This window comes from Pelophylax lessonae, assembly GCF_965119305.1.
Source record: "Pelophylax lessonae genome assembly, chromosome: 3".
Classification (NCBI taxonomy): domain Eukaryota; kingdom Metazoa; phylum Chordata; class Amphibia; order Anura; family Ranidae; genus Pelophylax; species Pelophylax lessonae.
The window spans coordinates 97,452,199-97,475,956 of NC_138770.1; the positions used below are offsets into that span (position 1 = coordinate 97,452,199).

The 23,758-nt window shown below is 43.0% G+C and overlaps 1 protein-coding gene across 1 annotated transcript in view; it reads left to right on the forward strand.

The window, feature by feature from the left end:
• Positions 1-23,758, forward strand: part of LOC309550094 (uncharacterized protein) — a gene marked incomplete at both ends in the record, with an annotated part of 286,669 nt that overhangs the window by 40,804 nt on the left and 222,107 nt on the right. The window contains 3 exon segments of the mRNA XM_082250553.1: positions 7,208-7,382; positions 8,233-8,490; positions 8,493-9,166. Of these exon segments, the coding sequence (XP_082106679.1) occupies positions 7,208-7,382; positions 8,233-8,490; positions 8,493-9,166 (1,107 nt within the window).

Genomic DNA, 23,758 nt, shown 5'->3' on the forward strand with positions numbered 1-23,758 from the left:
CTTAACCCTTGAGCACCCCTGGGTTAACCCCATTCCCTGCCAGTGTAATTTTTACAGTAACGGTGCATATTTTTAGCACTGATTACTGTAGTAATGTCACTGCCCCCCCCCCCCCCCCAAAAGTGTCAAAAACTTCAGTTAGGGGTCCGATCCATCTGCCGCAATACCAGAAATATGTAGCAGTTAATCTTAGTCTCATCAGACCACAGGCCATGGTTCCAGTAAACCATGTCCTTAGTCTACTTGTCTTCAGCAAACTGTTTGCGGGCTTTCTTGTGCATTATCTTTAGAAAAGGCTTCCTTCTGGGACGACAGCCATGAAAACCAGTTTGATGCAGTGTGCGGCGTATGGTCTGATCACTGGCTGACCCCCCCACCCCAAAGTGTTATTTCTTCCGTGTTGTCACACGAAAGAGGATATAATAAAATATTTACAAAAATGTGAGGGGTGTACTCACATTTGTGAGATACTGTATATATATATATACTATATTACCAAGAGTATTGGAACGCCTGCCTTTAAACGCACATGAACTTTAATGGCATCCCAGTTGTAGTCCGTAGAGTTCAATAAAGAGTTGGCCCACCCTTTGCAACTATAACTGTTTCTACTCTTCTGGGAGGAAGGCTGTCCACAAGGTTTAGGAGTGTGTCTATGGGAATGTTTGACTATTCTTCCAGAAGCGCATTTGTGAGGTCAGGCACTGATGTTGGATGAGAAGGCCTGGCTCGCAGTCTCCTCTCTAATTCATCATATAGGTGTTCTATTGGGTTGAGGTAGGAACTCTGTGCAGGCCAGTCAAGTTCCTTCACCCCAAACTCGCTCATCCATGTCTTTATGGACCTTGTTTTGTGCACTGGTCCAAATCATTTGGTGGAGGGGGGATCATGATGTGGGGTTGTTTTTCAGGGGTTGGGCTTGGCCTCTTAGTTCCAGTGAAGGAAACTCTTAAGGCGTCAGCATACCAAGACATTTTGGACAATTTCATGCTTCCAACTTTGTGGGAACACTGCATCAAACGCTGCATCAAATTGGTCTGCATGGCTGTCGTCCCAGAAGGAAGCCTCTTCTAAAGATGATGCACAAGAAAGCCTGCAAACAGTTTGCTGAAGACAAGCAGACTAAGGACATGGATTACTGGAACCATGTCCTGTGGTCTGATGAGACCAAGATAAACTTATTTGGTTCAGATGGTGTCAAGCGTGTGTGGCAGCAACCAGGTGAGGAGTACAAAGACAAGTGTGTCTTGCCTACAGTCAAGCATGGTGGTGGGAGTGTCATGGTCTGGGGCTGCATGAGTGCTGCCAGCACTGGGGAGCTACAGTTTATTGAGGGAACCATGAATGCCAACATGTACTGTGACATACTGAAGCACAGCATGATCCCCTCCCTTCGGAGACTGGGCTACAGGGCAGTATTCCAACATGATAGCGACCCCAAACACACCTCCAAGACGACCACTGCCTTGCTAAAGAAGCTGAGGATAAAGGTGATGGACTGGCCAAGCATGTCTCCAGACCTAAACCCTATTGAGCATCTGTGGGGCATCCTCAAACGGAAGGTGGAGGAGCACAAGGTCTCTAACATCCCCCAGCTCGGTGATGTCATCATAGAGGAGTGGAAGAGAACTCCAGTGGCAACTTGTAAAGCTCTGCTGAACTCCATAGCCCAAGAAGGTTAGGGCAGTGCTGGAAAATAATGGTGGCCACACAAATTATTGACACTTTAGGCCCAATTTGGACATGTTCACTTAGGGGTGTACTCACTTTAGTTGCCTGCAGTTTAGACATTAATGGCTGTGTGTTGAGTTATTTTGGGGGACAGCTAATTTACACTGTTATACAGGCTGTACACTCACTACTTTACATTGTAGCAAAGTGTCATTTCTTCCGTGTTGTCACATGAAAAGATATAGTAACATATTCCAAAAATGTGAGGGGTGTACTCACTTTTGTCAGATACTGTATGTCTTTTTCTATATAAAATGTAATAAAGATTTTTGTTTTTACATTACTGTCTACGCCTGTTGATGGTACCAAGAAAATCCTGCTTATCCCCCCCTTTCCTTTTGGCCATCTTTGGCCTCAAAAATCTAATATAAATAGGATGTAGGGACCTAGTGTTTATAAATCAGTAAGGAGCACTGACAGTTTTGATTTAAAAAAAATATGTTTGCTGTAACTGAATATAAAGTGTGAGCTGCAGTTTGACTAAAATTCGTTAGTGTATCTAAATCTGATAATACATTTAGCACTATCCTCCCCCGCAGACTGACAATGCTGCTGTCTGCTGTGCCTCTTCTGCTCATTCCTTCAGAGTTGTGTCTCACTAATACAGAAAATCTGTTACTGGCCAGATCACCAGGTGAAAACAGAGGGAAGAAGCCAAAGAAAAGAAACTGATGCAGCTACCACATCTAATGATTAGTAAGCTGAAATATAGCACATTTTTGGTTTTGGGTTTAAAACCACTTTAACCACTTAAGCCCCGGAGGATTTGGCTGCTGAAAGACCAGGGGGTATTTTGCAATTCGGGAATGCGTGACTTTAACGGACAATTGCGCGGACGTGCGGAGCTGTACCTAAACGAATTTAACGTCCTTTTTTTCCCACAAACAGAGCTTTCTTTTGGTGGTATTTGATCACCTGTGCGATTTTTTGATCATGCGCTATAAACAAAAAAAGAGCGTCAATTTTGCAAAAATAACAATATTTTTCACATTTTTTTATATGAAATTCCCCAAAAAAATGTAAAAATCAAAATTTTTTAACATTTTCGGCCAATTTGTTTTATGCTACATATGTTTGGTAAAAAAAATTGCAAAAAGCGTATTTTGATTGGTTTGTGCAAAAGATATCGCGCTTACTAACAAAGGGAAAGATTATTGTCATTTTTGTTGTTTTTTTTTTTAACGCGTAATGGCGGCGATCTGCAATTTTTTTTGCGGTACTGCGACATTGGGGCGGACAGATCGGACCCTTGACTGACATTTTTGACACTTTTGGGGTTACCAGTGACATTTCTACAGTAATCAGTGCTATATATATGCACTGTTACTGTAAAATTACACTGGCAGTGAAGGGGTTAACTTTATTTGAGAGGGAGGGGCTGTGTGTGTCCCTAGGGGCGTGATTCTAACTGTGATTGGCTGTGGCTTGAGCTGTAGGAAAAATGATCAACGGTCCTACATAGTAGAACCGTATGATCATTGTTTCTACACAGGGGAGAATGACAGGCGGCTGGTTTACACTAGCCACCTGCCTTTCTCCCTCTCCCCCGACGATCGCTGAGTGTGCGGGGGGGTCCGTGACCACGCGGGAGCTGGTCCTTACCTATGTACACTGGCCACTGCACTGCATATACTTATGTTGTACATTCAAGGTAGTGCTTACTGCTGCATTATATACACTGCATAGTCATGACCACTGCACCATATAGGACATGGCCTGGACCACTGAATGCCTTTAAGAAATGTTATAGATTATATGGTCCTGATTGCTGCACTCCGCTATGTCATACAGTACATCAGCGACAAGGTCATATAGAGCCCAGGGCGAACATGCCGAATTGCATCTCCCCCCCACCTAGATGTATGAGCATTATGTGTCAGCAAAAACTCCCTCCCCCCCAAAAAAAAACTAAGTGCTGGTCTGCATCCTTAGCTCAAATCCTCTCATTCCACATATGCTCCCAACACAATTCCGCCCTCCCAAAAAAAGTCCCCCTTCCTAACACAAATCCTATACCCCTCAAATTTCCCCTCCGAGCACAAATCCTCTCCCCACACATCAAATCCCTCCTTCTAAAATAAAATCTGTCACCTATCCTAGCACAAATCCCCTCCCCCCCCCATTTCCCCTCCTAGCACAAATGCCCTCCAATCATTCCTTCTAGCATAACCCCCCCCAAAATGTCCCCTCCTAGCACAAATCCCTTCCTCCTCCTCCTTGCACAAAACCCCACCCACCCAAATCACCACTCCCAGCACACATCCCCATATTTCCCTTTCTAGAAAAATTCTTGCCTCCTGCCACACCCCCAGATTCCGCCCAACACAAATCCCCTCCCCCCAATCTTCTACTGATGCCCCCTGAACCTCACAAGATACCACAGTGCCCAGGACAGTTGTCCCTCTTTCCCACCCCTTTTCTCATCCCTTCTTTACATAGTTCTGTAACTCTGTACAAGGTGGTTGATTTACTAAAACTGGAGAGTGCAACCTTTCCAACTATGTTCTGTGAACTACAGAGCACCTGGCTTTGTGTTACTGGCAGAATCACCAGGTGAAAATAAAGTGAAAAGAGGCTAAAAAAAAAAAAAAAAAGGCAGGTAAGATGTAATATAATAAATGATTGTTTTTGGTTTCAGACATCCCTTAAAATATCTTACTATTTTATTAAAGGAAATCTATAGGCATAGTACACACTTTTCCTTTTAGAACATCAGCATTGTAGTAACAAGCGGGTGAATAAGGTTCAAGAGGGCAGTATTTTCAATATGAAACCAAGATCAAGAACAGGAGGACATGACCTCAAACTAACTGGAGGAAAGTTCAATAATCTTAGAAAAAAGTATTTTACTGAAAGAGCAGTTGATGCTTAGAATAGACTTCCAGTCGAAGAAGTGCGTCAGTCAACAGCAAGTGGCTTCAAACTTTCTTGGGACAAACATAGATCTATGCTCAGACAAAAAAGTTAACATAAAAAAAGGAAGAAAAAACAAAACAAAAATACTTAAAAATGTATAAATTACAAAAAAGGGGGAAGGCGGCTTGATGGACCACTTAGTCTATTTTTTTTTTTCCATTTTTCTTTGTTTCTTTAACAATACAAACAATAGTTATATTTGACAATCCAACATAAGCTTACTGTCTGTCTGCTGGCCATCTCCTTCCACAACTTCCGGGATTCCCCCTTGGAGGGATTTCCTCTCACTTCCTATTTTGGCTATGGGGCAGGAAGTGAATGGAAATCTTTCCTATGGGACACAGAAGGCAAATAAAAACAAAAACAAAAAAAACCTGACAGGTGATATAATACTCTATTACGCTATCCAAAATGAAAACAAAAAGTTTTGTTTTAGCTCTACTTTAGGGATTCAGTATTATAGTGGGCTAGAAATACCTGAAATAATTGAAATATATTGTGGAAATAAATATGTTTTGAAAACTTCATTCCAATTATTTTTCTAATGTAGCTACCTCACATAAGTACCTTTTATTTGTTGCATTAAATATTTCTCTAATTTCCAACAGTCTTTTACCTTTCTATGGGGGGATTGTTATGAAATGCAAGATTTTATTAATATAGTAACTGTCAGAAAGATGAACAGAGTGAAGTAAACTGCACTGTAATCCCATAGCAGCCACACCTAACGATCTTGGTGGGTATTATTATTATTTTTATCATTATTATACAGGATTTATGTAGCACCAACAGTTTGTGCAGTGCTTTACAAAATAAATGGCTGACATTACCGTTAAAATACAATACGAGAGGAACCAGAGGTCCCTGCTCGTTAGAGCTCACAATCTAAACCGGAAGGGTCAAGTGATACAAAAGGTGATAAGAAGTGGAATAGGAACCGATATCGAAAATAAAAATTCAGTTGTTAGGCAGGATAGGCTCCCTAGGCTCCAAAGAGATGAGTACTCCATATTCATCTCCAAGTACCTTTAGGCCAGAGCTTGCACAATTTGCAATGAAAATGTTGGCTTGCCCCCCGTCCAGTGTCCTGTCCAAAAGGACGTTCAGCGCAGCAGGGGGGATCGTGACGGATAAGCGCACTCGCCTAGCTCATGACAGTGTAGACAACCTCACATTTATAAAAATGAATGAGGCATGGATCTCTGAGGAATTCAACACATGAGACCAGTGGACCAGGTTTCATCGAAATTCCTCATGCCAGGCCACAAATATCCGCCAGACCGCCATCCACCCGCAACAATTCCTGGTCCTTGACTTCGCTACATACAGCGGCATAAAAGGCATTTCATGTCCATTGAATGGCAAATTTTTGGGGCGAAGTTCTTTGCTGTCAGCTCAACCCATGTGAGCTAATTTTTGCAGCCTATACAGGCCGACACTTACTTGTGTATACTGTGAGCGCCTTCTGTACCTCTAGCCATCAAAAAAGAAGTTCTTTGCTGTCAGTTCAACACATGTGAGCTAATTTTTGCAGCCTATAAAGGGCCGCCACTTACTTGTGTATACTGTGAACTCCTACTGTACCTCAAGCCATCATATACTACGTTCTTTGCTGTCAGTTCAACCCATGTGAGCTAATTTTTGCAGCCTATACAGGCCGACACTTACCGTTCTCTGTACTGTGAATGCCTACTCTACTTCTAGCCATCAAAAACGAAGTTCTTTACTGTCAGTTCAACCCATGTGAGCTAATTTTTGGAGCCTATACAGGTCGCCACTTACTTGTGTATACTCTGTGAATGCCTACAGTACCTCTAGCCATCAAAAACAAAGTTCCTTGCTGTCAGTTAAACCCATGTGGGCTAATTTTTGGGGCCAATACTTGCCGAGACTTACTTCTGTATCCTGTGAATGCCACAGAATACTACATTCTTAGCTGTCAGGTAAACGCATGTGGGCTAATTTTTGAGGCCTGGAATGGCTGACACTTACTTCTTTATCCTGTGAATGCCTAATTTTTCAGACTGGACATGAAAAACAATGGGTCTGTAAAGGTTCCGCCAAATTGTGGAATGGATGTAGACCCATTTTACAGATATGTGAATGAACCCTATATGTGTTAGACAATGTATTTACCGGCTGCTGTCAGTTCTGGCTGATTTGTGGCTGCAAATATGACCTAAAGGTTTTTAAAGTTCGCCTCCCGTTAAAGTCAATGGGGCCCGCCACAAACTCGCGGTTCGCAGACTTTTGAGAAAATTTGCGGCTGGTGTTCGCGAACCGCCCCGGCCGATGTTCGTCCATCTCTAATGACATCACTCTTACCTCTATTAATAAAACCCAGACCTGACGAGAGAGGTGAGGAGGATTCTGGGCAGTCACATGACATCCCTCTTATCTCTATTAATAAAACACAGTCCTGACCGGAGCGGTGAGGAGGATTCTGGGAGGTCACATGACATCACTCTTATCTAGTCTGGTCAAAAGACCATGTTCTTATTATAGACATGTAGATGATGTCAGATGATTGATATTGGTTTATCTTTCTCCTGATCTGTAGGATTATGTTGTAGTGAAGGAGTCTAGTGGAGAGCCAATCTCAGGAGGATGGAGCAAGACCCAGAGCCCCACCATGGTGCCTCCACCTCGTTCTCCGATACCTGAGAGGAACAGAGAGCAGAAGATCCTGGAATTGACCACCATGATGGTCCATATGCTGAAAGGGGAGGTGAGCGGTGCTGGGAATTCTGGGACATTATCCAGTAATAGACAAGGGATGTGTCTGGATGGTGACTGTATCATTGTGTCTGTCAGGTTCCTATAAGGTGTCAGGATGTCACTGTCTATTTCTCCATGGAGGAGTGGGAGTATTTAGAAGGACACAAGGATCTCTACAAGGACGTCATGATGGAGAATCAGCAGCCCCTCACATCACCGGGTAAGAGGAGACTTTATTATAAAGGAGAGAGCAGTACGGAGGGTCCACCTAGATCCCCCATCATCTGATAAACACATAGAAACTACCCGTATTCAGTCAGTGTGTGTGTTTCCTACAGATGGATCCAGTAATGGGAACCCACCAGAGAGATGTCCCCATCCTCTGTATTCCCGAGTTTCCACACAGGAAGGTCACACCATCCCTCACCATCATCAGGTAGATGAGGAACAGTCACTGATAGCATCATTAGTATCTGTACATTATCTGCATTGTTACAATTGATGTCATTTTTATTAAATATTCAGAATGGAAACCTGAGAGATTCTAAAGTTGAGGTTAAAGCAGAGATAAAAGAGGAGGATGATGAGGATGAGGAACCTCAGACTGTGAGGGACTGTGCCGGACCATCGTATTGCTCTTATCCTGAGGTACCTCAGACTGTGAGGGATGGTGCCCGGACCATCGTATTCCTCTTATCCTGAGGAACCTCAGACTGTGAGGGACAGTGCCGGACCATCGTATTCCTCTTATCCTGAGGAACCTCAGACTGTGAGGGACAGGGCTGTCCTTACAGCAGATAAGAGATTCTCCTGTACTGAGTGTGGGAAGGGTTTCTGTTTTAAATGCAAGCTTAATGTGCATAAAAGACACCAGTGAAAAGCCGTATTCCTGTCCCGAGTGCAGAAAAAGTTTTTCATGGAAATCCACTCTCTCCAGACATCAGAGATTGTACATGGGGGGAAAGCCATATTCCTGTTCTGAGTGTGGGAAATGTTTTTCACAGAAGTCCACTCTTTCCAAGCATCAGAGATTGCACAATGGTGAGAAGCCGTATTCCTGTCCTAAATGTGGGAAATGTTTTGCACAGAAGCCTAGTCTTTACAAACATCAGAGATCTCACACAGGGAGAAGCCGTATTACTGTCCTGAGTGCGGAAAATGTTTTTCAAAGTCCACTCTTTCCGTGCATCAGAGATCGCACACTGGTGAGAAGCCATATTCCTGTCCTGAGTGCGGGAAATGTTTTTCAGAGAAGTCCACTCTTTCCACACATCAGAGATTGCACACTGGTGAGAAGCCATATTCCTGTTCTGAGTGCGGGAAATGTTTTTCATTGAAGTCCACTCTTTCCACACATCAGAGATTGCACACTGGTGAGAAGCCGTATTCCTGTTCTGAGTGCGAGAAATGTTTTTTAGGGAAATCCACTCTTTCCACACATCAGAGATTGCATACTGGTGAGAATCCATATTCCTGTTCTGAGTGCAGGAAATGTTTTTCATTGAAGTCCAGTTTTTCCATGTATCAGAGATTGCACACTACTGAGAAGTCATATTCCTGTCCTGAGTGCAGAAAATGTTTTGCACAGAAGTACCATCTTTACAGACATCAGAGATCTCACACAGGGGAGAAGCCATATTCCTGTCCTGAGTGCGGGAAATGTTTTTCACAGAAGTCCAATCTTTACAGACATCAGAGATCTCACACAGGGAAGAAGCCACTTTCCTGTCCTGAGTTAGGGAAATGTTCCTCACTGAAGTCCTGTCTTCCTGTACATCAGGGGTCCCACACAACCCTGAAGGTGTGTTAGTGCCTTGAGTGTGGGAAATGTCTTCTATATGAATGTTGGTGGACATGTGGGGAAGAAGCACACCCTGATATACACCTCAGATATACTCCATGGCTGATCTTCATCATGTAAGAAACACTTCATAAGGAGATCAGAGATCACCAAAGACATGGATGAAGTGTTGTCCCGTGTTGGCCATTGATAGCAGGAGAAAAATAAAAATTGAGTCCTTACCTTTCATTGACTGAGTACATTTTGTGCGGGAAGATTTCACAAACACTTACAGATCTGGTTGTTATAAATGTGTTGTATAAAAAGCTTGTATAAAAGCTTCCTTTGGTATCCAGAAGTCTTCCAGGATGTCCCGAATGGTCATTGAGTCCCCAGCTATCAGTGGAGTGGTGTTATGGCACACATATGTAGAGGATCCATGCCTGGAGAGTGGGCCCTGCCATCGGCGGCCATTTGCATTGGCTGGGAGCCCAGCTGTTAGCGGGTGGCCATTAAGTGTTAGACACGTGAAATTCATTTCGGTGCAAATACAAATTCAGACAAATGTTTGGTTATTCCTAGATTCGGATGTATCCAAATCTCCAAATGAAATTGTAATGAATTTTGTTGAAATCTGTTAAAATTTGTTTTGTTTCTTCGTTTTCTAACTAATTCCAACTTTTCAGAATGATTTGAATTTGGATCAGTCAAAAAAAATTATCGACCGATTCTGTGTGAAGAAATAGCTGGTTGTTAAGCAGGTGGTGGGTGGGTGGGTGGCTGGCTGGCACCCTGTGGTGGATGGGTGGCTGTCTGGCACCCTGTGGTGGGTGGGTGGCTGTCTGGCAGCCTGTGGTGGGTGGGTGGCTGTCGGGACCCTGTGGAGGTTCGGTGGCTGTCTGGCACCCTGTGGTGGGTGGGTGGCTGGCTGTCTGGCACCCTGTGGTCGGTGGCTGGCTGTCTGGCACCCTGTGGTGGATGGCTGGCTGCCTGGCACCCTGTGGTGGGTTGGTGGCTGTCTGGCACCCTGTGGTGGATCGGTGGCTGTCTGGCACCCTGTGGTGGGTGGGTGGCTGGCTGGCACCCTGTGGTGGGTGGCTGGCTGGCACAGGGGCTGTGGGTGGCTGGCTGGAAGAGAGCTGCCTCAAAGCACCCCCCCCCCATGTTGAGGGCATGTGGCCTGGTATGGATTAGGAGGGGGGCACTTGTTGTCCCCCTTTCCTGACCCCCCTTTCCCCTGCCAAACTCAGGTAAAGGACTAGAATGGATTTTGGGGGGACCCCACGCCATTTTTTTTTTTTTTTTTACATTTTGGCGTGGACCTGGTATAGACTAGGGGGGGACCCCAGGTCCTTTTTTTTAAACATTTTTCTATTGCTGGGCAATGCCCGCATTCTTTTCTTTACATTCATCTGTCAGTGGGGAAGCCCGCTGACAGCTGATGAGTCATGGGTGGTAAGGATGCGGGCGGCCGGCTTCCCAACCCCCTGCTTAACAACCAGCTATTTCTTCACACACAATTCGATTCAGTCGATCGTTTCTCGACCGATCAGAATTCCAATCGTTCTCAAAGCGTGAAATGAAACAAGTTCTAGAAAGCGAAATAAAATAACTAAACAGATTTATCTGAAACAAAACAAATGTTTCCATTCTGCACATGTCTATGATGTTCAGCTAAAATATTAATTAATATGGTAATTGATGTTGTATGTTTAAATAGAGAGAAAGCAGTATGGCGGGTTTGCTATGACTAAATGCTTGTAGTGTGAAACGCATTGACAATCTCATCTCTCCTGCCATGTTGTCACTTCTGGATATAATCTAATAAAGGAGTATTTGGTTGGAGCATGGTTGTCCATTCAAGTTTCTTTTGATGCCTCAGTGACCAGCTGGACTTGCACTGATTGTGTGAGCAGAATAATGTGCACCAACCTAGAATGGGATATATTTGCGGTTTATGTTCACTAGTTTATTATTTTCCTCTTTATTATTTTATCTTCTGATTCTTCAATCAGCCCTCACTGTCTTCTACTGTCTACACAAAAGCAGTGTACCCAGATTGGTGCAACCTTGGGAGCTTTACTCAGACCCCCACGCTCTGGAAATGCCCTGTAATGTTGTTTCAGGCATTGGATCCAGCATGAGATGCTCCCTATGGCACTTGGTGCAATGTGTTGAGTTAGCCACAGGGTGCTATACAGGTCCAGGGTTGTAGTTCATCACTATGGAACCTCATAACTATTGAACCCAGTCCCTGAGGACCTCTTCGGGGGTATGCCGAAGGACCATTTCGAGTAAAGATAGACCTTACATACAGTCCAGCATTCAAGACAGATAAGACAGGGTCACCCTGTAACTTTTACCATTACTCTATAAAACATTACTAAGTCTGGAATGTATTCCCCTAACGGCGTAAGCTTTTCAAACTTGGCGCTAAAATTCAGAGCTCAGTCTCAGGTGGTCACACCACTGGTCACACCCTTTAATGCCACTTCCACCTAGAGTCTTGATAAGGTACTCCGGTGCCCTTTCACCACTTGTTGCAGGACAGTCAAAACCTGAGTTACCGCCTACTCCTTTCAGACACAGTGTACCCTATCTGCTGCACCCTATTCCATGAGTACTCCACAGGGGGATACCCTCATACCCTTGTAGCTATGGTGGAGACCAGGAGAAAGGGAGCCAATTCTAAATCACAGGACATTGGCTCTGCCAAAGGTCCACTCAATACTCAACCATGTCGTGACAATGTGTCTCTTGTACCAGAGTAGGACCCAGTTTTACCACCAATGTCTGTATCCGGTTCTAGCTCTATCTCAGGCACACAACATGTGGCCTACCTAACAAAAGCAGAATTTTCTGTCAGCATTTTCCTCAATGGTGGTTAAGCTAGAAGCTCATTCTAGAAGAGGGGTGCAAAGTGAACAGAAGGACAGAGCAGCAGAATGTCTTAGTGGTCAACACCTTGTCCCAACCGGCACACTTCTTCCTGAATTGCAGGATGTCAGATTAGGCATTTATGAAGAGGAAGAGGTTTTCCAGCATAATAAGCAGGGATTTTTTTTCAGCGGCAACGCGGGGGACCACAAATAGGGCACCTGTAGCACTGACTGTTTGTAATGGCAAGGTGCTGGAGTGTGCTGCAGGGTCTATTGATGCTCGCTGCTGGGGGGTCTATTCTAGATGGAGGGGATCTATTTTGGCAGGGGGGGGTCTTTTGTTGCTGAGGATGTCTATTATTGCTGGTGGAGGACCTACTATTGCTGGGGGGTGGGTCTTCATTTTCTGGGGGTCAGTTGTTGCTGGGAGGGGTCTATTGATGATGGCTGTGGGGAGACCTGTTGTTGCAGCCAATAGTTTATTATTTGCCAGGGGGGAATTCTGTTATGGGTGGTCCATTGTTATTAGGGGGTCTTTCGTTACCGGCAGGGAATCTATTTTACTGTTTTTTTCTTGTTATCTTTACCAAACTCCATACAAATTACTCAGCCCCACAAAATGATACCTGATTCTTTATTGTCTAAATGGGCAATACTGGGAGGTGGGTAGAGGGTGGAACCAAGAAATGGTGCTTGAGGGTGGGTAGAGGGTGGAACCAAGGAATGGTGCTTGGAGATGGGTAGGGGTGGAACCAAGAAATGGTGGGTGGAACCAAAGAATGGTGCTCAGAGGTGGGTAGGGGTTGGAACCAAGGAATGGTGCTTGGAGGTGGGTAGGGGTGGAACCAAGAAATGGTTGGTGGAGGGTGGAACCAAGGAACGGTGCTCGGAGGTGGGTAGGGGTTGGAACCCAGGAATGGTGCTCGGAGGTGGGTAGGGGTTGGAACCAAGGAATGGTGCTCGGAGGTGGTAAGGGGGATGGAACCAAGGAATGATACTCAGAGGTGGGTAAGGACACAGAAAGGGGTAGTACCTGCACCTATTCTCTGGGAAAACAAGCCCTGATAATGAGCCTTGCCTCTCTTCCAATGCAATGGAAGATGGAATGAGAAATATTGATTCTATCCTGAAGAATAATAGGGTAATGGCCAGAGGTATAGGGTGACATAAAGTCCATGCTTTACCACCAATGTCCGTTTCTGGTTCTAGCTCTTTCTCAGACACACAACATGTGGGCTACCTGACCAAAGCAGAATTTTCTGTCGCCATTCCTTGGACAGATTACATCTTAATACGGCCATCTTTGTCCAGAACTCTAAATCTCTCCACCTCTTCTCCCGATCCAGCTTCCCAACCGGAGTCAGATCCCTATATGCCATTCGTAGAGGATGCAGAGACAGGAGGAAATGGAGAGGATATGGATGCCCTACTGGAGGAAGGTGCAGAGGATTTCTCTCCCCCACATTGTCATTATAATGAAGAAGTACCTTCACACAACAAGCTTGCTAACGTTGAAAAGCTAATTTCCTCTGTCTGTAAAATCCTTGACATTATACCACTTGAGAAGAAGATTGGGATTCTGGCACTCCAAATGGTTTATGTCTCTACAAATAAGCAGATGATTAGGGGGGCGCGGACATTATTCTCCTGTATTAAACCACTTCCCGCCCAACGACCTCATATGACGTCATGGACTTTGAGTGAAGAAGATATCTGGATGATGGGTGGAGCTACAGGCATCATTCAGATATCTTCTTTTTCTGCCGGTGATTCCCTGCACCGTAAAACCAATCATATGGGCTGTTCAGCCGCTTGATTGTTTTTACAGGCGCCGCCCTCCAGAAAGTAAAAAATATTGTTTTTTTTAAAAAGTTGTCGGTCATTTTTTGTTTATAGCGCAAAAAATAAACCACAGAGGTGATCAAATACCCACAAAAGAAATCTCTATATGTGGGAAAAAAAGGACATCCATTTTATTTGGGTACAGCGTCGCACGACCGCACAATTTTCAATTAAATTAATGCAGTGCTGTATCACAAAAAATGGCCTGGTTATGAAGGGGGGTAAATCTTCCGAGGCTAAAGTTGTTAACTGACAATTGCGTGGTCGTGTGACGCTGTACCCAAATAAAATTGATGTCCTTTTTTTCCCACAAATAGAGATTTCTTTTGGTGGTATTTATTCTCCTCTGCGGTTTTTAATTTTTGTGCTATAAACAAAAATCGGTGACTTACAGCGGGACTTTATTGCGGCGGACAAATCAGACACTAACTGACACTTTGTGGGAACCAGTGACACCAATACAGTGATCAGTGCTAAAAATATGCACTGTCACTGTACTAATGACACTGGCTGGGAAGAGGCATTCAAAGGGTTAAATGTGTGCCTAGCCAGTGTTTTTGTATTGGGGAGCTGCTTTTACTAGGGGAAGGCATGGATCAGTGCCTCTACTTTGCAGGAACACAGGATCAATGCCTTCCCTACTGACCGAACGGCAATCTGCCTTGTTTACATAGACGGATTGCCATTCTGCCTGTGTTCCCGAATGATCAGCGGGTGCCGGCAGACATTGCATCTGCGGGACGTGCTGTGTAGAATCACAGTGTTAGTGAGCCGCCGGAAGCGCGCACTTGCGCACGCTACCTGGAAGTGCAGGATCACGTTTATATACGGGGTTCTGAGCAGCAAGGCCGCCCTGTAGCAATAATACTGCTATAGGGAGGTCGGAAAGTGGTAAAGACTTTTTTCTTTCACACCCCCAAATTTTGAATCCCCCAAAATTACATTCCAGACTGTGAATCTAGTAGGTGTTTAAAAGGGTCCATAAATACCCAACTGTTAATCCGAGCATGCAGCCTGCCTGGCCAGGAAAGGGGGGGATGAGCGTGCGATGGTAATAGCCAGTAATGTATTTCTCTCCCCCTTGGTGGGAGTGGAGATGACCCCCATCTATAAGGATATACAGTACATACACACACAGCACAAGGCCGTGTTCACACTAGGAGATGTTTCTCGGGCTGCAGTTCCTGAGCTCCACAAGGTGGTGATCTCACTTCTACCCAGACAGGAAGTATCTATGGAAGTCAGGAAGTAAAGTCAGTTATAGACAGAAAGTGATGTCACAGGAAGTTATGTCAGGTATAAAAAGGACGTTTTTGGGTGAAAGGTGAGTCGGGAGGAATTAGAGAGTAGACATTGCTGGACGTGGCAGCAGAGGAGGTAATAAGATCTTATTTTATATTTACACCCAGTTACCCCCCCCCCCCCCCCCCCGTCATGTCTGTCTTCTTCCTCCATAGTCACTGTGACGTCTTTTATCTCCAGCAGATGATGATGCACACATATATAGTGTGTGGAAACCTAGAGTAACCCCTTCAGGGTCAGAACATTCCTCCACTTACGGGGTTGGAAAATTCTCTTCATTCTAGAGATTTGTCACCTTTCCCACCAATCATCTTCTCATCTTAGCAGTCTCTTGTAACGAGGGATGAGATTCGGATTCGGGTTCTCCTGAAATTCCCACTTTCACACCATTCCTCTGAAGTAGGGCTGCAACTAACGATTATTTTCATAATCGATTAGTTGGCCGATTATTGTTTCGATTAATCAACTAATCGGATAAAACCCTCAACAAAAAAAAAGGTTGGTGTATAATTTAGTTAATATTCTTAAATATCTATATGCAGTCGTAAATATAAATATCCAGCTATATAGATGGATATTTAATCCACTCTGAGACAGATATATTTATTGGAGGTTTAGACTCAGACCAACATTTTTTAAATTTGAAAAGACCTAAAACACTGTTTTTCAAATTTTCAGACCGGATTGGTATATAATATTCATGACACACTCCTTTATTAATAGGCAGGTAGCTTGATACAAGGTCCCTGCGCCTGCTGTCACTTATGCTGGCCATACACAAACTAAATTTTTTTAGAAAATGTAAAAAACATTCAGCCGATTTTTAACCATTAGTGGGGTCCATTTGGTGTTTGTTGTCAACCACAGTGAGAGGAACATTCGAAGGAGCAGAATGGAAAACTTCTCGATCAAACAAATGTTCAAATAGTGTATGTGGTTTTTGCTCAGAAGTTATATTCATTTTAAAATTGAATGATGAATTTTTAAACCCTCGTCCATTCAACAAATATACAAATCATATTTGTATAAATATAGATGTCCAAAAATCCATGTATGGGCAGCATAAGACATTTAGTAGCAGCAGCATGCTTTTTTTTTTTTATCACCTGTCATGATGGGGTTAAAAAAAATAAAAAAGAGCCATTTATAGTTAAAAAAAAAGCAGATAATCGCTACTGTAATATAATTATAATTTCTACTGTGAAACAGTGAAAGTATTTATATCTTGTATCATGTGTATATGTGTGTGTGTGTGTATATATATATATATATATATATATATATATATATATATATATATATAATATACACAGTATATAAGCATTTAAGGAAGTGTTCTTACTGTGAGATCTCCACCACCACCATTCCTATGTGAAGTTACATCCTTGCAATTTATGTTTAACATCTGTATTATGAGTTGATTGATATATATATTTATGTTTTTTGGTGTATTTTTGCATTTTTTTCACCAAAAGGATCAGTTATGGGGTATCTGTTTTATTAGCTATACATTTTTGTTAAATTGGGTTCTGTCTCTTTAAGACTTTTCTGTATGTAATAAAAATATGTTTGTTAAACAATTGGTTACATAAGAACTGTATCTATTTTTTCTTACTTTTTTGTGTTATATTTGAACGTCTGTGGTAGCCCTGTAAGATATTTTTAAAAGGAATGGTTACAACGAGACATTCCTTGGAGCTGCAGTTCCTCTGAACTCCACAAGGTGGTGATCTCACTCATATCCAGACAGGAAGTCTCTATGGAATACAGACAGGAAGTGATGTCAGGTACATACAGGAAGTGATCTGGGAAAAAGACAGGAAGTTCCATGTGGCAGGAAACAAGACATTCCTGGAAGAAGCAGCAGAGGGGGGTAATAAGATCTTATTTTCTTTTTCTATTTACACCCAGTAACCCCCGTCATGTCCGTCCTCTTCCTCCATAGTCACTGTGATGTCTTTTATCTCCAGCAGATGATAATACACACATATATAGTGTGGAAATGTAGACTAATATTACAATGAGGGAATTTATGGTCTGTACCATGAGGGGAGTTATTGGTGTCAGTAAATGGCTGTTCCAGACATTGTATGTGGGGGGATGAAATGATAATTAAAGGTCGGGATTAGGGAAGATTTCTGTAATATTTTACACAGGAATGATCAGCGCCCCCTCATAAGGACAGTATGACCAGTCTCACAATAGGAGTCTGAAAGGGACTGGATGGGGGATGGGATGGTGAACCTGGGGGGGGGGGTTATCAAAAGACATCCAGATGGGAATCAAAAAATGAATTTTTCAGCTGAATACAATTACTCTGACTGGACTGAATATTGATACTGAGCTGTTTGCTTTTGATTCATCTGGTTTATACATTTTTATAGTATTTTTTTAATCATTTTACCAGTTATTGATTATTATACATACAGTTTTGTATGAATTTAGTGATATATTGTGATATAGAAGATGTAATTCTCAGCTATAAATGATTAAGGAATCTGGGCGGGAGTAGGAGCACTTTTCTTCTCCTGCCAATAGCCTTCCTGGACAAAGATTGGTGTTTTCCAATCAAAACACGTTGGATGTCACCAGGTTAGGAGAGCGCCCTCTCTGGTTACATCTAAGCGGTATCTGTCCTGCCATCAACCGGAGTATCTGTGATCGGGACCCTGGCGGTGGATTAGTGCTTCTGCTCCTTTTGCTGGTATTCCTCATTTACTGCTATAGAGGTTTCTATTGCTTCACAGGCACCACTGGACTACAGAGCCCAGCACACCTAGCCATCTCCAGTCAGGGAGTAAGTGCTGCCAGGTTACTCCAGGAGTTGTCTGACACTTTATCAGAAAGTTTTATTGGAACTATCATGTTGTGGGTTTAGATATTTGGTCCAAAGTTCTGAGTGAACATTTATTATTTGTATATTAACCCCTTCAGGGTCAGAACATTTCGCCATTTATGGGGTCGGAACATTCTCTTCATTTTAGAGATAAATCTAGTAATATGTGTTAGTGTCCCCAATCACCAACACATTAGTAGTTGTGTCCCTGTTCATCACCACTCCAGTGCAGTGTTGCCTGCTGCCTGTACTAACCCTGGACTGTGTATTGACCATGATTCTGCCTGCTGCCTGGACTGATCCTTTGCCTGTTTGTTGATCATGTCTTTTCCTGTGGCCTGAACTGACCTATCTGCACATCCTGCTGACTACATTCCTGCAACACCAAAGACAGTGGACATGACATTCCTGGGGGTAGCCATGTACCCATAGGCTAGGCTTGCTTGACTTATAGAAATTGTGACTGCTATAGGGGACACTACACTAAGCTACATTCCCTACTTCCCTAATTGTTCATACAAAGGTGACCTTTGCCATACACTGGATTTTACACAATTGGCCAATTTGTGTAATACACAAGATACAATTGTAGCACCCTCTAGTGGTAGGTACATTTATTTTGGTATGACTCATGGTAACTGTGTGAGTCTGTAATAAGGTAGGGTTACTGCAGGGCAGGCTGGATGACTCTACAGATGTGGGTCTCCGGTACCTCCCCCTGGATCTGGAAGTTTTGAGAAACGTATAGAAGATTAGTGGGCAGAGGCCAGGAGGGTCTGATTTGCTTACTTGAGGTAACTTGGCCAATCCCCAGCTAGAATGTCCTGGGAGGGTGGCTAGATTGGCCCTTAAATATGGTGGAGCCAGGCCAGCAGGGGAGTCGGGTGGAATGTGGAGTGCTGAGGAAGCTGTCAGTGGCCTAGGAGAGATCCCCTAGGTCTGGGGGGTCTTTACCTCCAGGCTGGGCTCGGGCTGGCTTGGAAAGATTCTATCAACAGTGGAGTTTAAGAAGGAATATTGCCTAAGGGACAGCAGGGATTAAAGAGGACAGCACACCCCGGGATTCACAAGGGGAGAGACTGCCACACATAGCAAGCTTTCAAAAAGACAGCACTGTGCTTACCCCCTTATCCTTTGTCCTGGGAAATATTTGGAGCAGCCAGTACGACTGGTAATGTCTGCAGGCTGTGGAGCTGGCAGCAATTCTGCAGGGAGAGGAGATATTTCTGCATGTAGTTCTGTTTCCAAAGGGGCCGGAAAGTTCCTAGCCCGTAAAGGGCTTTTGCTACTGATCCACAAAGGCTGACCATATCCAGGATGAACCGTCCAGGATCTCTCTCTGCATTGGAAGGAGGTTGCCTGTGCATTGCTTTAGTCAAGTTGGATAAAATGCTTGTTGCCTGGCTGTGTAGGAATAAGGGAACTAGTTACTTGCGGCCCTCATGGGGGTAGTGCTACATATTGCCTGGTATAAAATTGGTTCACACAGTCAAAAGTCTTACACATGTGGTATACCCACACTCAGGAGGAGTAGCAGAATGTGTTTTGAGGTGTAATTCTAAAGGCCCGTACACATGAGTGGAAATTCGGCCGTGAATTTTCGTCCGACGACCGATCTGCCGATTTTCAGATTGTTAGTATGATGCTTCCGACAACCGACTCCGACTTTTCGGCCGCAAAAATCCTGGTGTGCAGGCTATATAATTTTTGTCGACCGTCAACACAACGTCCGATTTTCCTGCAGTCAGTACAGATTTCGTCAGACAAAAATCTAAAATCGGAACACGCATGATCGGAAGCAAATAACTATCAGGAAGAATTTTGTCAAGAAAACTAGCCATTGTATCAAGAAAGAACTTTCATCTCGCGGCAGGCAAATAAATATTTTAAATGCGGTGCACATGCTCATCTTGCTTAATGTGAGAAGAAGGAAGCTGCTGCTCATAATTCTATACTTTAGAATTAAAGAGGCATGTGTTCTGTTATGATGATGATAATGATTTGGCTATTCTATATGTTGCATGTTTTTTTATTTAAAAGATTAACTCTTCACCATTCTCAATGGTTTATGAATGGAAAATATCTAACTATTGATGTGTCCCTTTATTCATTTTTCCATTAATGTATAAAACATATATTGCTGCCTACTCCCAATATGCTCAATTTTAACAAATAAAGATAGCCAAGTAGTTTTTTTAACATATTCTTTACTTTAGAAATAAAGATATTCAAACATAAATATAGAGATACTCTATAACAAAATATAACAGAAAAAAAGGGCATTCCCTCCTCAAATAACTTATAAATAAATAATAATGGGTAACAGAAAAAACATATTCTAAATTATTTTCATTTATAAATATGTGTAGTCATGTGACCATTGGGGTAGGTGGGTATCAGGGGAATATTGCCACTGACTGTCATGTGGCTGTTGTGGCTGTGGTGGAGGTTGTGGCTGTGGTTGCTGTGGTGGAGGGGGTGGTTGGTAATCGGACAGGTGCGTGTGTCCATGGATTTCTCCACAGACACCTTTTATTGAGGACCTGTAGGACGAGGAGCTCTGCCCTTTGCCGCTGCTCACTCATTAGCCTCAATTTATTTGCAGTGAGAAAGCCAAATGAGTCAGCCTCATCTGGCTTTCTCTGCAGGGCTATAGAGGCCTGGCTGAGAAATGAAGCAGTGGCCTCCTCCAAATTTTTGGGTTTTTTTGCTGCGTTTTTGTGGAGGTTGGGTGGATACAGACTGCTCCAATGACGCCTGGCTTCCACTTGGCTCCTCCACATTGACACTTTCCTGTTGATGAAATTAACAAATTATTATAATGTTATAGTGTATTTAAACAGTCATGTTTGTTTGATTATTTTAACCGCAGCCTACACAAGTCGTGAGTACTGAGGATTGCCCCTGGGGGTCTGTCTGAAGTTAGAGGGGACCACTCCGGAAGAGGTTCTGGGATCCAGTTATCAGCTAGCTGAAAAGGGGGTACCTAGGTAGAGGACCCTGAAGTTGCAGAGGGGGTAGTCAGTGGACCCTGAAGAGTTCAAGGTAAAAGGGGGGCACCAACAGTTGGGCCCTGAATTGTACAGTGTGTATCAGTAGAAGTTACAGCTTTACCGAGTTCTACATTATACTACCTCAAGCCAGTGCAAGGCGGAGGGAAGTATACAGTGACTGTAGCAGTACCGCAATGTCAGAATATTTTCTGGGAAAATAGCTGTCAAGCAGTGCACCATGTCATAGCAAATTTCCCTCCTGTGAATTTTCTGACATGCCACATTTTTATTATGTAGAAAATGATTCAAGAAAATACACTGTGACCACTAGGGAGGAAAGCAATGTGGCAAGTAGTCCAGAGTGCAGCATGGTGGAGTCAAGTGTGCAGCAAATCAGCATACCACCACAGCAACATCAAGGTTGGTAGCCACATAATGTTTAGAAATGGGAGACGAAAAATGTGATTTTGGGATGATTGTTTAACCTTCTATTGTTGTATTTCAGACAAAATGGACATTCCAGATGTCCCCGAGGTTCCCTCATTTGAGCCATGGGATCTGTCACCTCCAGCCGGATCAGATCTGGAAATCTTTGCTCCAAGATCCCCAGCCATCATTCGGAGTGAGTCTCCAAAAAATCAGCAAACACAACCAAGTGTTGGGGAGCCTGTTTTGTGCCCAAGTAAGTATTATTCTAATGTTGTTTCTAGTGTATTTCTAGTTTGGTGTTTTTGATGTAATGCTTCAAAGGAACTACCTGTTTGCTACATTAGCAAGGTTTGAAACCATACAGTGCTAATGTACATAGTATAAAGTGCAATACCATGGGAGAGGAAGAGGTGTAGTGAGCTGTTTGTGTCAACAGGTGGAATCGTTTATGAGCCACAGACACCAGTGTAAAGAGAACATGATGTTTGCACTGTGTACTTTCATAGTAGTATAGGTGTCATAAGGGCAAGCAGGTTACACACAACAATGCACAGGGTAGGTACTATTAATTAGTTTATGATGAACTTGACCCCAAATGTTTACATATTATGACCTCATCTAGTTGCTTGTTATGTACTTAATATATATTATTTTTTATTAACAGGTCATGTTATTCCTAGTTGTACAATTGCCAGGATGACAGTTGAGGCTTTGCAGTGTTGCTCTGAACTTGAAAAAATTAAGGAGGCTGCTACAGCATTACAAAGCAAAATGCGTGACTTTGTTGACCTGCTAGCAAAATTTTAAGATTATTTATTTTTATTGGTTTTTGGTTTTAATTGGGATATTTTTTGTTTTCCCAATGTTCTTAAAAAATTGTATGGCCTATTTTTTGGCCAATACCTGATCATGTGCAAAAGGTGTCCCAAAGTTTTTAAAAATTTTATACTTTTTTATACAGGGTTCCTATGCATATGAAAAAGTTTTTGAAGTTATAAAGTGAAGTTATAAATAAGAAGACTAGCAAGCAATCTAGATGTTCTCACCAAAGAGAGTCTGGTGTTTAAGCACTTTACAACACCCTAACCCTGTGAATGTGTTTTATTAAAGAATGTTTACACAATGTGTGTTATAATATTTATTTGGCTTGCCGTGGGGGGGGGGGGGGGACTAACATCACGGGCACTTCTGGATGGCAAGCCAGAACGGGCTATTTCCATAGATGTCATTGGATCCACAGGCACACGTGGTTCAGCCTCTACACTCGGCCCTGGCATGGCAGGGTCACTCTCAATTGGCTGCAAACTGACATATGTCTGCTGTAAGATGCAGCAACACAGGACCACGTTATTAATTTTGTATAATGCCAGATGGATGGAGCTCAAGAAAAGTCGAAAACCTATTTGACATTATCCCGAAGGCATTTTCCACCACTCTTCTAGCACGGGATAGGCGGTAATTGAAGATCCTTTGCTCGTGGGTGAGGTTTCTCAGAGGGAATGGCTTCATAAGATGTTCCCCAAGCGCAAACGCATCATCAGCCACAAAAACAAAATTGACACCCTCAATTGTTTGCTCCCTGGATGGCAAGTTGAGAGTGCCATTTTGAAGCCGCCGAGCAAACGCGGTTTGGTCAATGACTCCCCCATCAGAATTGCGGCCATTCTTTCCAATGTCCAAAAACAAATAATTCATAATTAGCATTGACAATTGCTAGCATGACAATGCTAAAAAAAACCTTTGTAATTGTAGTAATAGGAGCCAGAATTAGGTGATGTGACAATGCGGACATGCTTGCCATCAATAGCACCCCCACAATTGGGAAAATTCCACTGCTCCTGGAATTGGCCAGCAATTTCCTGCCACTGCTCTGCCTTGGATGGAAACTGTGGGGAAAAATTTTAAATATAATTAGTGCTTGAGCATATCACATTATTACACACACATTTGGCAGAAAAATGCTTATGCAACTTTAAGATAAGAACAACATGAAGGGAATCTTTAGAATTTTGGGGTATGACATCTACATACATTTATTTTTCACCTCCTAATATCATAATATTGTAATTCACCAGCTACAGCTTTGGTATATGCTGACTTTTACATTTATCATGGGTGGGTGGGTAAAACTATGCTTTTAAACATCATTAAGGGCTTGTGCCCACTGAACGTTTTTACATCAGAAATTAAACATAAACAATCATAGGTTTGAATGGATGGACTGATGTCTTTAATAAACCTCATAAACTATGTAAAAAAAACATTTCTAAAGGAATAATTGGTTCTGGGAAAGCCAGAAAATGACACAGATACAATATACTGTTAACAGGCT